Here is a 15,245-nt window from a genome sequence, read left to right on the forward strand (position 1 = left end):
TATTTCTGCCACTTTTCACCTTTTGGGCTCAGTAAATAGATCCAGATTTTCTGAAATGGTCGCGCTAATTCTGAATTCCCATCTGGCTACCAGAGCTTGATCAGTGGACAGAGAGGCTGAACTTGGAAGTAAAACAAAAGTTCATCACATTGAAATTCACTCTGGTGGTTCATTCAGAAGCTTTGTCTGGGAATACAGCAGCGGGCTGCAGAGCTGCCAAGCCTGTCGTGCAGAGCTGCCTCACCACTCTGCTTCACTTATCCAAATTGGGCCTTTTATTTTTGCCATTAAACAACGCATAAAGAGATAGCCAATTATAACTCCATAATATTTTTACCCTCTTGAAAATGTTATTTTAATCATGGGCACAAGAAGGGCCACTTCGATGTTTTCACATGTGCATAATGAAATAATAACTGTCAGCCCGGTGGATATGAAGTTGGCGGACGCTTTCTGTCCACATACGCACACGGCTTTGCACTCAGCCCAGCGCTTTGAGTATCGGATTAATGCTGCACATCCCTGCATGTTCCCACCTCTCTGGGAAAGTCAAGCACAAAAATACTCAACACCAACTTCCCGCACAAGGGCTCATTTGATCTCGAATCAAAGTAGGCGTATCTTTATTTAGCCTATTACAGCTAATCAGAGATTTTGTGGGTAGACAATGAACATAAATAGTGACAGAGAACGTGAGTGAATTAATGAGTTTCAATGGCCATTTAATTTCACGTCTAAGGAATTTGTCTTGCTTGCAGTGACATTTAACACGGACAATCTCACAGTCAACGATGAACTTACTATAATATGTAATAGTAAACCAGCTTTAGTTAAAACCGGGTATAGAGAATGAATGGATGGATGGATGTGCAGTGCTTGTTTCTGCAATCCAGCGGCAGCTGCTGACCAAAATATTTAGTAAGCAACAAGGCCTGCTACATAGGAATACATTATCTATAGTCTTATTGAGGGAGAAAATGTTTCCCTTCTCAGAAGTTCCTTTCATCAACCTAGAGGTGGCGTTGTTTTGCACAATACTTCAGTCCACAGCCGCACTGTTTGCTTTCGCGTGGAAACTGTCAGACATCAAACTTATATTTATGTGATATGAATGTTACGTGTTTTCTTTTCTTTTGGTGAAGCGCAGCTGTCCTCTTGTCTTAAAGAAACCGCCACTGGTGGATTGGTAGTGGGAGGTGTTTGCGAGGGCATCTGTTCGGGGAAATAAGCTGTCTACACTCCTTTGAACATATGAATAAAAATACGAGTAAAACAGCAGCAGAACCAAAGCTTTTCGTACTTGTCACCAGAACAAAATACGGCCTACGTAAGGAAACTGCAACTAAAATAGATGGCCTAAGTCGGAACCGCAGTATTTTGAACACTCTACAGACTCAATAAATTGTTGAAACATGGTGAAAATTCTCTAATATAACAACTCATAATTTACTTATACGTTTATTATTGTATGCGTATCTGAAATCTTCTAAAAGCAAAGATCCAATTTGTAAAATTATCGATGTAATTAACCCTTGTCATTCCAAATACTCCTCCTACTCAGGGGTGCGTTTCCCAAAAGCTTCCGTTAGTAATTTACATAGTTCGGCCAGTTCTGTTCTATGGTTCCAGTAATATAAGTTTCTAACGTACCTAGCATTATCCTTTTGGGAATCGCACCTCAGTCATGGTGATAAAGCGTGTCCCTCCCCCCTCACCCGGACATGACACAGCCACTCAGACCTGCGAACTGAGCCGATTTAATCCGATCCTCGCCGAGCTTATCCGATCGGCGGTGGGCGGAATCCTCCGCGCGGAAGCTGCGAGCTCGCTATAGGATTGGGGCGCTGTAAATTACGTATCCCTGAAACGGCAGCCTTAACATGCCGAACTTTCTTCAAGATATTCAGAGGAACATACCTGAGAAAAAGGCCTCAGACCTAACCGAGAACCATCTGAAGAAATGGGGATTGACAGGTTCGTAGTTCGTAGCAGAAAGCCGCCCATAACTTGCTGTTTTTTCCTAACAACACAGCTGTGGGTTATGGGTAGGCGCCCTCCCCCGCCCCACACTTGCCGCCACTAATTAGCTCTATGCTCTACTTGGACAGTAGACATATAAGTTAATATAATCAGTTAAACGCATGGCTACGTTATTCATTTACAGCGAATAAAACCAGGGCAGCGCTGCAGAAATAATGGTTACTGTTTGAATTTGCTCCATTAATCCGACTCTGCTGTGCTGCCACCAACACTAAATGATGTCAAAACTGTAAATGTATATTTAAGTGATAACTTTTGGAGTATTTTTAAGACGCGCGCGCTTCCAGAACGCGACAGTCGCGTGATTTAAGGACCCCCGTATACTGGATTGGAAAGGCGTGCTATGAATGAGTGCCCAAAGCGTGTTCCTTTAGGGATCCACCTGAGAGCCTACCAGCTAGACGGGGTACGGTGGCTCACGCAGTGCCTGAAGAGCCAGACCGGCTGCATCCTCGGGGATGAGATGGGCCTCGGCAAGACCTGTCAGGTGTGTAGCTGTCCGGATGTAGCCCAGCCATCAGCCCCGCCTCGCTTGTATTTTTGTCAGCAGACGTCACATTGCATGACTCGATCACGGTTTTTTTTTAACTATTATGTCCAGTCACGATAGGGATAAGGAACCATTGCATAGTTCTTGTTGTCGCTATATACTATTATTTTACCATTTCCTCAGACTATTGCCCTGTTGCTGTACATGAAAGGGAACCTGGGGCACAAGGGACCCTTTCTTGTGCTGAGTCCTCTCTCCGTCAAGGAGAACTGGAGGGAGGAGATGGAGCGGTGAGCAAAGCATGGCCCTCACAGAGGGTCACGGAGAAAGGCTGGGGAACACTTACTGCCATTCAGAAGCTGTTCATTGGGTTTTGTATAATCCTTGACAAACCATTCTGTCCCATCATTTTTTTTTTTTTTATAGGAGGAACAATATTGTGTTTCTTGTGTAGTACACATAACTCCGTTGTGGCTCAGCAAGTTAGAAGGCTGTGCTTGTTATTGGAAGGTCACTGTTAAAATCCTTTGGTCAGCAGTGTAATGTCCCTGTTGGGCCCCTGAGTGATGCCCCTAATCCACAGTTGCTGCAGTGACTGGCTTCTTTCTTCAAATGTATTTGGGTTTGAATAAGATCATCTACTTAATAAATTTAATGTAAACTCAGTTGATTCCACTAGGTGGCGAGTGTGATACACCATTATAATCAAAACAGTAAAAGACACTCTGTGTACAAGACCCCTGAGTGCCTTGCACACTAAACGGCATATTTTGGATGTATCCCCTTCAGCAGGAGTAAGACCACAGTTCCCAGCAGTGGATAGGGCCTGACCCTCCAGTGTAACCCAGTCTACCTAGACAAGACCACGCATTAGGTCACTGTATGAATAGAAAGGTTCAGCTAAAGCGAAAAGTGATGCTAATTAAGCCTTAAGAATCCTTAAGAATATGTCTGTACTCTGGAAGGTAGTAAAGCAGATAGAGGCCTGATGTCTTGAAGTGTAAAAAAAAAAAAAGTCATGCTGTTTTTCTGCTGTTGAAAGTTTTTGTGTGTGTCTCTCTTCAGGTTTTCTCCTGGTTTAGTGGTGGTGTGTTACACTGGGGACAAGGAGGCCAGGGCAGAGCTGAGGCGGGAGCTAATCCAAGGCAGGAGCTTCCATGTGCTGCTCACCTCGTATGAGGTCAGGGTCCAGGTCATGTCGACGCTGAACATGCTTCTCTCTGAGATACACCTGGTCCATTCCTGTATAGGGAAAATGCCTCTCTGACTGCCTGAAGACTGTAGGGTGCTAGTTTGTTTTGAAGTTATTTACTAGAGTTTCCTGTAAATAGGCTAAATACACTTTAGCTTGTTATATATTTTCTTTTTGTATGTTTACAGCTGTGCTTAAAAGATTCATCGTTCTTGGAAAGGTAAGTCTGCTATTATTCTGAAAGCCGGAAATGTAGTGAGGAGTTTCCCAGCAAACGGGCAGTGAAAGTTAGTGGACAATGAGATGGGATGTGGTAGCAAAGTCATGCGGCGTGTCCACGTGACATGGAAGTCTAGAGACAGGAAGGTGATGGGACCGTCTGAGAGTTGCGCCCTTGGCCTGGTAGGTGGCAGTGGAAAGTCCTGGTGGTGGATGAGGCTCACAGGCTGAAGAACCAGAATTCCCTGCTGCACAGAACTCTGACACAGGTGATTTTCCACCCTGTTTGTGTCCATTTGGACTTGGCTCAGTATGCAGCTCTGATTGTGATGGGGGGGCATCTGTTTTTTAACCCTTCCTTCTACAGTTCTCCATTGGATTCAAGGTGCTCCTGACAGGGACACCCATCCAGAATAATCTTGCAGAGGTCTACTCCCTGCTCAGCTTCATTCAGCCCAGCATTTTTCCCGAGAATGACACTGATGATTTTATCAGCTCCTATGCACAGGTGGAGGCTGATCCCAAACTAGGTATGGCTGTTGGCCTGCGATGCCTTGCGTTCCTGGCACCGTCCACCGTCTGTGATGCGTTGTACATTTTGCAATCCCATTTGGCATCACATCTAACATAAGGAATTTTCATACAGATTTAATCTGTAATTAGCTAGTAGCAGTCACAATTCACCACATTCTCACGTTAGCCAACTGGCATTTGCTTAACTTCGTACAAAACCACTCCCTCGGTTTTTAGGAATTCCTAGTCTGTATTTAAGAGAGTGACTGCATTTTGTGTATATGACCTTACCGCCCCCAGCCAGCGAGCTACACCGCATCCTCCAGCCCTTCCTCCTCCGCAGGGTCAAGGCAGAGGTAGCCACCGAGCTTCCCAAGAAGACAGAGTTGGTGGTCTATCACGGCATGTCTGCCCTGCAGAAGAAATACTACAGAGCCATCCTCATGAGGGACCTGGGTGAGGCTGTCTGAAGCTGCATGAGTATTTTTTTTAAGGAGCAAGATCATAGTTCTCTGCTCTTTTAATCATATGTGAAGTTCCTTTCTGCTTGGGTTGTATGGCACTTGGGCACGGCTTACCCTGTACAGTACGCATGTTTTGGGAATATTGGTTTCAGTGGCAGTCATGGGGTGAATCTCAGTATGCGTACTTGACCGTACTTGTGTTCTCCTGAACCCGTTTTACGTCACCTTCCATTGCCAAAGACCAATTCCAATACTAAGAACGCAAGTACAGATACCGGTAAACAGCCACAGATGTTGGTCTTGCTCTGTCCCCAATATCAAGGATATGTCGGATGTTCATCCTCAGCAGCCGAGACCAATCTCATGGTTCATTGTGCCTGAAGTCCATGCTTGGAAGGAACAGTCTTTGCGTTTTTGACATTGAGATTCACCCACGATTTGTAGGAGACTCACTTCGATCTTATCCATAATGCAACGGGTGGCATCTTTCTCCACAGATGCATTTGAGGATGAGCAGGGCAACAAGACTAGGTTACAGAACATACTGATGCATCTGCGAAAGTGTGTCAGTCACCCTTACCTGTTTGACGGTAAGATCCACCCGACCCTCGCCCTACTGACACTGGGCAGTGTGAGGCGCATGTTGTACCCTGGAGGTCATGTCTGTTTTCAGGTGTGGAGCCTGAACCGTTCGAAATGGGGGAACATTTGGTAGAGGCCAGCGGGAAGCTTCACCTCCTGGACAGAATGCTGGAGTCCCTGCACCAGGGGTCAGTCCATGCGCAAGCTGGTGCCCTCTGCTGTTTGAATGACAGTGCTGCATTTGCGTGCTTGTCATCTACCGTGACACGTGGGCGATGTTAGCGGTGGAAATATGGCACAGTGTTGAGGTTTGTGGACAAATATGGATGACTGTTCTCATGAACAGTCTGGTGTGTGTTACAGGGGCCACCGTGTGTTGCTGTTCTCTCAGTTTACAAGGCTGCTGGACATACTGCAGGATTACATGGAGTACAGAGGTACATGGAGTTCCTCTCCCTCCATTTAATTACCATGCAGCACAATGTCATTGGATCAGTCTAATCTGTTCCTTAGGGTTATCAGCTTAATATGGCTTCTTTGCCGATGTAGAGACTTTAATATAAGTATTAGTTTGTGGTTCTTTGAGCACTTGGTTGCTGAATGTTTGTTTACTTTAGTTATTTTAATTACCACAAACCCTCAGATTATAGTTATGAGCGCCTAGATGGGTCTGTCCGTGGGGAGGAGAGGAACTTGGCTATCAAGAACTTCAGCAACAGGAATGTTTTCGTCTTCCTGCTCAGCACCAAAGCAGGTGAGCCAGTGCCAGCCATCCTCGTTCATCCCAGTTCCCATACGAGGAACTGGACCAAAGAGACCAGTGATGAGCTCCCAGCTTAAGAAAGGAAAAAGCCAGTCTCACTACGCTTTAATGGGTGTGGTTCACTGTGATGCCCTTTCTGTGATTGGCTGTGATTTGCCCTGCCTTTAAGGGGGTGTTGGTATGAACCTGACGGCCGCTGACACCGTGATCTTCATGGACAGCGACTTCAACCCACAGAACGACCTGCAGGCTGCCGCCCGAGCCCACAGGATCGGCCAGACAAGGTAAATGACTGCATGACCCGTCTCCGGATCAGGGCTGTGCGAGAGGTAACCTACCGCTCACACGGGGCCTTGGTCTCCCGGCTGTCCGTTGCTAATGTCCGGAAGCTTGTAAATCCCTTTTCTGTGATGGAGAGAAAATGCTACATTCTGTTCTGTAATGTCAGCTTCTGCTCTGCTGCTGAAATGCCTCCTCTAGCCTTTGGGTCCTGATTAATTCATCTGCATGTTTGCATAGCATGCGTAAGGCCCATTGAATTACCGTTACTTAGAAATGGTTTTGATTTCTTCCATCCATCCATTTTCCAAACCGCTTATCCTACTGGGTCGCGGGGGTTTTGATTTCTTGAATTTGAATTCGGGGATGAAGTGAATTTGAGGTCCACCAGCAGTGATCTTTCTAGCATTTTGGTGTGGCTATCTCTTGACTACATTCAGTCAAACCTTTGTGTTTCTTTGAGTATCTGTTAAGGTCCAATGCCAGTAAGCACAAGTGTAGCTCCTTTAAAAGAGTGTTTGTTAGCATCAACTTCCCCAAGTTTCCAAGATTTCTGTGTGTGCATGTGTGCACTGCCAATACCACCTGCTGTTCCCAGCCGTTTCTCGTATCACTTCGCAGGGCTGTGAAAGTGATCCGGCTGCTGGCCAGAAATACGGTGGAGGAGATGGTGTACACGAGAGCGGTGTCCAAACTGCGTCTCACTGACACGGTCATCGAGGAAGGCCGTTTCTCCCGTCTTAGCCAGGCCCAGTCTGCAGATACCGGCCTCCAGGTGGGAATACTGGCCCCGACTAGAACCTTTGGTTCCCTTTCCTTTGCCCTCCTTCTCACCCCACTAAAGGCCTACTGTGTGTCCCAGTTAAGTGAGATTCTCAAATTTGGGGTGGACAAGCTGCTGGCGTCAGAGGAGAGCTCAGTGCAAAATGTGGACCTGGGACTCATCCTGGGACGGACCGAGAACGGGCAGTGGGTCGATGATGAGGAGCCTATGGAGACACGCGAGGAAGAGGAGGGGTCGGTCTCTGAAAGCCAAGGTGAGATCAGCCAATTACAGGAGTGTCGAAGGACACTGGTAATATTCACACCAGCAGCCATAATCCAGACCAGTAACTAAATTAATCTCCCCACTTTTAGGGATGAATTCTGTGTTTTACATTTGAGTTTGTACTATTATCAGAGCTATAATGTAAACTTTGAGGACTGTCAGTTCCAGAACACATGTACGTCTACGAGGGAAGGGACTACTCCCGGGTCCCCAGCTCCGAGGACCAGAAGAGCTTCCAGTGCCTTCTGGACGAGCGGCTGGCAGTGGCGGAGAAGGAGGGGCGAGCTCTGCGCTGCAAGCCTGGGGTGAGCTTCTGTGCCACTGGTGCACAAGCAGCTGTCTGACGGGTCATGTGTTCCGAGGATGAGGTCAGGATTTTTTGGGGAACTCGTGATGAAATACGGTTTTTGTTTCAGTCAATGTAATCGTTTGAAAACAGCTTGTTCTAAGTCGCATTGTGTGACCGTGTGTACAGGATGCTGTTTTTCTGTCATCGAGGCTGTAATAATTTAACCGAGATGGCTAAGGCCCCTAACTTTGCAAGTCCTTTGGCGTTGTTGATGTGATGGGAAGCGTAGTGTTGCCGGAATGGTTGGCTCGGCTGTGGGAATTCCAAGCCTGCCATGTTTGGAGGCTCCTGGAGCTTCTAGGAAAGCCATGTGTTGTGTGTATGTGAGTCTGGAGTAAAGTTTACATATGCATCTGTGCGTGCGTGTCAGTATATGTGAGGTAATGCGTATTGGGTATATGCGTATTCACAATATATTCAACAGAGACTGAAAACAAACGAAGATCTAACGATTCTTATTACTTTTTAGGCATGTACGCTGTTTTCAAACCTTTTTTTACAGCTTCTTCCTTATTCTGCAGACCCCAGTGCAAAATGCAAAAATAAGGTTGCTTTTCCACTGCATCTGGTACCATACTTTGGAAAAAGTATCAAGTACGGTGCTCCAAGGAGTTGGTTTTCCACTGGTGTTAAAAACTGGTACTGCCTCTGAATGACGACAACACGAGGTGGGGGATTTTGTGCTGAATTCTAAAAATGGGTGCAGTAAATTGTAGGGCAGGGTGATGTGCGATAGTAAGACCAACATCGCATGTTATGTACATGCAGTTCTCACGTTGCCAAGGCCGCGATAATCATCTGGGTTGAGATCAGGCTTTTTCATACTTTCATAGTGTCCAGACATTATATTATTTTTACTTTGTCATAGACAACAAAACTTAGCAAGTATTACAATTTCAATAATTATTCCTTTTCAAGGTTATCTAGTATATGTTTAAAAAATCAGTTCAAGGTTTGTAGGTCCCACCCCAAAGTACCAAAAAACGAACCCCCGCTGCTTTGGTACTTCGGATACTAGAACTTTTGGTCCTGGTACTTGACCGGGAGTCAGTGGAAAATGGAAAGTACCAAAAGTACGGTACCTGGTACAGTGGGAAAAGCACTCTAAAATCTCAGAACTGAGATTATGACTGTCGTGCCCTCATCCTTTTACATTTAATGAATGATTTTGTGCCTTGGTGCATTGTTACACCCCTAATATGCATGCACATCAGTATCGCGCTCCCACCCCCTCCATCGTAGGTCTCCCTTTCTGGGCCCCTGATGACTGCGAGTCGCAGGAAGAGGCCGCTGAGTGAGGTGGAGTTGGAGCTGAGGCGGCAAAAGCGGCAAGAGGCGGCTGGCAAGAAGGCCAAGCTGCGGGAGGACAGGAAGCGACTGCGGGAGGAGCAGCAGCGCAGGAGGAAGTGAGTGCCTGGTCACATGACCCTGGGGTGCTCAGCCGCTTCTGGGAAATCGTAACTCCGAATCGGGCTGCTCGTTCACCTTGGCCTCCCCCCTTCCCTACTCTATTGCTCTGATGTGGTCAAACCACGGCGATGGAGTTTCCCCGCAACCCTCCCTGCCTGTCACCCCCTGGCTGCTCCTGGTTGTCGCTTGAGCCAAATCGTCCAAAAACATGACGTATTAACGCAGTCGAGAATAACAAAAGCCTTGGTGACTGTCCCATTCGTGCCATGGGAAGATGCAAGCCCGGCGCAAGACGGTGACGTCAGCCAACATCAAATGATTTACAGTGTAAACAACTGCCCACACTGTCCCTTTCAACGCTTGGGTGTCGCAGTAACATTCTTGACTTTCAGTTGCCCTCAGTATGTCAATCTGTAGAAACCATTAGCAAGCGAGCAGGATGTGTTTCATACCCACTGGATTGTTTGGCGCCGCTTTGTGTTTATGTTAACGTTAGTGCCCCCTGCTGGCTGAAATCACAGGGGCGGCTATATGCTGTAAACTGCCAGGCAGTTTAACATCAATGACGGTAATGAGCATGGGCTTGTGATCAAATGGGCTACTCTGTGTAGCGTGTGGCAGGATTTCCCCAGTGAGACGCTACTCTGTGAGCAGGTGAAGTGTAAATGTGAAGCAGCCTTCCAGATGCTAAGCGGATCCTTGGCCGTTTGCAGGATGGAGTGGTGGGATTCGTGTGGCTACCGTTCCCTGTGCCTGCCTTCTGATGACAGTGAAGAAGATCAGGATGAGGAGGAAGATGTCGCCAGCATTTTCTCTGTGGATTCAGACCGGACTGACATCCATTACGTTCTAGGAGATGTCACTCACCCCCACGCTGCCCAGCAGGACGCCATAATCGTGCACTGTGTTGGTAAGGGCCCCCTTCGGTTCTGTGCCTACTGATCCCAACCTTGCCCTTCGGTTATGGCCCTGATTCATCTCTTGCCACTTTCTGTGGGCGCTCGTTGTGTGGGCCACATCGCGTGCTGCTGCAGACTCCATCAGTTTTTAGGCATTTTTGATGCGTAGTTCATGGGGAATACTCACTCTCTGACTTCCGCAGATGACTCTGGGCACTGGGGGCGTGGTGGGCTTTTCACGGCGCTGGAGGTCCGGTCGGATCAGCCCCGAAAGCAGTACGAGCTGGCTGGAGAAATGAAAGGTGGGGGAAGCCTTCTGCAGGCGATAGGGGCCGGCTCTCCGGAGAGCCCTGCTGGTTTGATGGTGTCCATGTTTGTGTTTCAGACCTGGAGCTGGGCCACGTACTGCTGTTCCCTATTGATGACAAGGAGTCCAGGATGGATGGGCAAGACCAAGTGAGTGTCACGTCTGAGTCATAGTCATGCAAGTCACATCCTGTCCCTGTGCTCTGATGCGGTATGATCATGATCAAGCAGGTTGCACAGAACAGACATACATGTTGGTTGTGAAATGCTATAAAATGGAAAACATATTTTGTCATTTTAAATCGGCAAATCAACAATCCTGTATTTTAGTGCAAATAGTTGTTCCAGTTCATCAGCTTCTGAGATGCATTAACCCTCAGACACTGGAGAACTACAGCTATCGGGTTTATCGATTCTAAGGAGCAGGGCAGTAGGCATACTTTTTTATCCATAGCTTTTATTACGGCATCATTTTTAAACAAATTCATCAAGGTATGAGTTAGTGTGATTTTCCTGTCACATGCTCCATGACTATTAGTAAAACAATTTGGTCATAGTCAGAAACTTAAAACTACCTATCATATCTTAGTGTTTCCTGTATATGAATTTTAAAATATGATGATAAATATTGATATCGTGAAATTGTGATAACAACATTTTTAGGGTGCATCGCCCAGCCCTAGTATGTCTGGCATCCAGTTCCACACATGGTTTTGATAATGAATGAATTTCTGCCCGTGTTGCGTGACAGCATGGTATGCAGTGGCGGGGGGGAGGTCCTGATCTAAAGCTGTTCTCATTGCAGTCTTCATCATCATGTTAACATTTCAGCCCTCCTGATGCCCATTGCATGATAAAAGGTGCTGTGAAGTGGGGGCAGGCTGGTGTGTTAGTGTGGGTGCAGGTTAACCTAGGCATGTGCACTCTGTGGGGTCCCCCTTCCAGTTGGCACTCGTCATAGCTCAGCAGAGAGACCGGTCCAACAACTTGTCAGGCATCAGGCTCTCTGCCCTGGGGGACAGCTTGAAGAAGATATACAAGGTGGCCAAGCGGAACAAAGGTATGTGCCCAGTTATCACAAAGATTACGGCCTTGGCCGACCCTCAGCTTCCTTCATCTACCTATCAGTAGTTGACCACTTAAAGTACTGAGGGGCTCATTTTAATGAAGGCTGGCACGTCTTCTGATAAAGATGTTATTTTTGCATGCCCCTTTAATGCTTTCTGCTGGATCTCTCTGGTAATTGATCCTAATTAAATGTCTAAATGAGACCTCAACACGATGTATGAGTCAAACAGCGAAGGTTCCTTGCCAGTTCCCCATAACACCTACGATGAATTTGTATACGTTTTGCTAGCAACAAAAATTTATGTGTCTGAATTAGCTCTTTGACAAGTAACACGTATATCATGAAGTAGACGAACTTGACTTTAATGCGATTAAACATCTTAAGTATAATTAAAATTTGACATTCTGGCCCTTGAGGCCAGTAGCTGACATATTGGCAATCCAGAGGTTATATAACAACAAGAAATAAATCATTCTGAAACGTAACAGCAGGGTGCTTCTTTAGATTCCACACATATGTTGGCTTTAAATGCCTGTCACATATGATTGGACTAGACATATAAAAATTAAATGCTGGCCTATCAGGGACAGATGCTGGAAGCTAATAGGTCCAGTAGTTTGTTTTCAGCTGGGGTTAAACATTCTGTCCACATGCTGAGTCATAACAGCTCCGTGTGACTCAGCTTTTGCTGTTGCCTAGGGAAATGAAACCAAACCCAGTGATCCCACTTACTGATGGGTTCATGCTGATCTTTCCTTTGCTTCTCTGTCCTATTTTTGTGCGATCTTAGAACACAGGTCGCACTGGACAGTGCAGAGCTTTTTCTAGTCACTCCCAGTGCACTGATAGGAGAAATAATTTGCTGGAAACAAATTCATTGCTGAAATTATCCATCCAGCCCCCTTCCAGCGGCATGTCAGGGTCACAGGGGGCCTGGATCCTGTCTCGAGCCGCACAGGTTTAGGGGCCCTTTGGAGGGGATGCCAGTCTATCGCAGGGCACAAACTTCCAAAAATGATTTAATTCTTTAATTTCGCAGTGAAATTCAGAATATTTACTCAAGCCTTCCACTTAAATTTAATCACGGTAATTAAAGTGAAGTCTGCCTTTGTGAAATCTGAGCTCCATGTTTACAGCAGGTTTGTAGACTGACTAGCGAGTTGTGCTGAGCTGGAATCGCCCATTTCTGCTGTAAGAATGTACACTAATAAAAAGGGTTTAGCATTTAGACTTGGTTCCCACAGCATTGCTGTGACCCAGCTCGCATTACCCAGGTGTCGTCTTTGTCTGTCTTCTAGCCAGATGTCTAGCAAGATCTTCTGCATGTCCCTCTAGCAAGAAATGGAAGTGACCTTTTCAGTGGTTCTGCTTCCCCTTTTCCTTGGCAGCTAGTGTCCACCTCCCCAGGATTGGTCATTCCACAAAAGGCTTCAACTGGTACGGCACGGAGAGGCTGATCCGGAAGCACCTGGCCTCTAGGGGCGTCCCTACATACATGTATCCTTGCTGGGCTTGTCCCGTATCTGCGTGGCCAGGCCCTGTCGGCCCTCGGGAAATAACTCTTTCTCGTTTCTAGCCCTTGACGTTCCTGCGATAGATACTACTACTCCCGAGTGTCCAAGCAGGTGCCCTCCACATCACATGTGCCCCCGTCACCTGCAACCCTGCCCTCCCCGAATAGCCCACATGGCGCAGATGCTGCCAAGCACGACCAGGGTCCGAGCCCCCCCGCCCTAGCAGACTTCATGCATGGCATCCATGTCTTCTTTTACAATATCGCTGCCTCCTACAGGAAGAGCCTGGTACGACACCTCATCGCATATCCTTTGAAGCCTGGTATGTGGTACTTTGTAGATCATAGACTTGTAGTTTTCCTTGTGCTGTACTGTCTGTTTTGTTTTTTTTTTTATTATTTTTGTCTCAGGCTAACTAATCTTGATTTCAAAATCTGGTTTTGACAAGGCACTGTTGGGCAATACAGTTCTTGAATTTTTGGAGTGGAGGGCATTTCATAACTACTGGTTATCTATTAGGGTCGTTTTACCTTAACAGCGCGCTACATGCGATGGGGATGTGCACGAGATGATGAGTTCGGAAGTCACGCACATCGTGGCTGAGGTGGAGGGTCCTGTCCACAAACAGGTGACTACGGACATTCTTTTCACACTGGTGTATTTCACAAGGAGCATTTGGCTTTAACTATGTCGAGCTGTTAAGGCGCATAACATCAAGCGTCATTGGGGAGGAGTTTCAAATGTGGAGCGGTTTAGGTTATGGAGATCTCGAGCAGGAACCTCAGGTGAAGCAGTGGTGAAGGCCCTGATGAAGGTTAAGCTGATAACCTTGCACACTGGCTCTGGGTCTCCCTGTGATTTACCTTTTTTGTTGTTGAATGAATGTTGCACTCGAATAGCACTTTAACCACTTAAACCACTTTAGCCACTTAAACCACCATCACCATGTAGCTCCCACCCTGTGATGTGACAGCAGCCATTCTGCGCCAGTACGCTCACCACACAGTAGCTGCGGTGGTAAAGGGGTGGGATTCACCAGCTGGACAGAGAGGGTGATTAGGAGGCCAGACTTGTTAGTCACGGTGGACAGTTTGGAAGTTTAGATTCTAGACTTGGTTAAAGTTTCGGCAAATGTCCCAAGGTGTGTGTCCTGTGGAAGCTTTATAAAAATCTCTTGGATGCTTTGGATAGTTGGCTAGCAGGATTTAATCAAATTGCCAGACAGGAGAATAGTACAGCAGCAATATATTGTCCTGGCGACCTGGACAAGAATTTGGACCTTCCTTACTTAATGTTCCTCTGCATTTCTCTAGGAACTGCTGGACTTCCTGGACCAGCATCCTCAAGCACTTCCTGTGCAGATGACATGGCTGGAGACCTGCTTCTCTGAGCAGAAGAGAGTCAGTGAGACTCACTTCCTCCTGGAGCTTTACTGACCTCTGACCACAGTGTAGGTTCTGCAGCGATCTGGCACCCCTCACGTCCTCAGCTGACTGAAGCGTGAACGTCTCAGCATGCGAGACTGGAGGACTGGGGATGTTGAATGGAAACAGCCTTGGATAGCGGCCTCCACACACAAAATATACATGGATATGCATCCCCAATTTTCTATATTTTATAAGGATGCTCAAACAGAAACAAGATTTGACCAGATGCTTAGTGGGAATTAATCCTTTTGGTCGAATAATGTATAGCATTGCCTGAGTTTGCTAGATAAGCAGTCATGGGATATTAATCATTGGCCTGTGACGACTGGAATCTGCTCATATTCACAGCCAGGTAGTCTGACTGGGGGGGGACAGCCTGTTTACTCATCCTGCAGACACCAGACAGTAACTGCACTTTGCTGTACTGCCCTCCTCTTAGGGAACAGCCTTTGTGATTTAGTAAAAGATTCTCATCTAACGAAGCATTTTGTTTGGACTTGAGAACTTTCAAATGCTTCCTGCTTGCTATCCACAGAGTATTGAAATAAAGACGAAAGTATGGGTCAGTTTGTGGAAATTGCCACATAAATGTTGAAAGTAATTGTTTGGTAACACCGCTGTAACTTACGAAAGCCACGCGATCTTGGGTCTCTACTTCCCTGCTTGCTTGCTGAAAAGCCG

General features: G+C 46.7%; 1 protein-coding gene across 4 annotated transcripts; it reads left to right on the forward strand.

Annotated features, from left to right (window-relative positions):
• The first annotated feature begins 1,690 nt into the window (after nt 1–1,690).
• On the forward strand, nt 1,691–15,153 carry chd1l (chromodomain helicase DNA binding protein 1-like). 4 transcript variants are annotated; one of them, XM_048999193.1, is made up of 25 exons: nt 1,738–1,974; nt 2,415–2,527; nt 2,714–2,820; nt 3,596–3,710; nt 3,911–3,942; nt 4,129–4,210; nt 4,309–4,471; nt 4,755–4,910; nt 5,416–5,508; nt 5,592–5,688; nt 5,864–5,937; nt 6,144–6,254; nt 6,433–6,547; nt 7,164–7,317; nt 7,405–7,579; nt 7,753–7,895; nt 9,182–9,345; nt 10,063–10,259; nt 10,452–10,550; nt 10,634–10,704; nt 11,500–11,614; nt 13,012–13,120; nt 13,221–13,441; nt 13,683–13,765; nt 14,451–15,153. In XM_048999193.1, exons 1-25 carry the CDS (start codon nt 1,881–1,883, stop codon nt 14,571–14,573), a joined length of 3,006 nt encoding a protein of 1,001 aa, XP_048855150.1. In that variant the 5' UTR covers nt 1,738–1,880; the 3' UTR covers nt 14,574–15,153. The 4 variants fall into 4 exon arrangements, with proteins under 4 accessions (XP_048855151.1, XP_048855149.1, XP_048855150.1 ...); XM_048999194.1 differs by having other exon boundaries at nt 1,691–1,974; nt 7,164–7,579; nt 13,221–13,459; nt 13,676–13,765; nt 14,451–14,588; XM_048999192.1 differs by having other exon boundaries at nt 1,699–1,974; nt 7,164–7,579.
• The last annotated feature ends 92 nt before the right edge of the window (nt 15,154–15,245 follow it).

The sequence above is a fragment of the Brienomyrus brachyistius genome, unplaced genomic scaffold, assembly GCF_023856365.1.
Source record: "Brienomyrus brachyistius isolate T26 unplaced genomic scaffold, BBRACH_0.4 scaffold44, whole genome shotgun sequence".
Taxonomy (NCBI): domain Eukaryota; kingdom Metazoa; phylum Chordata; class Actinopteri; order Osteoglossiformes; family Mormyridae; genus Brienomyrus; species Brienomyrus brachyistius.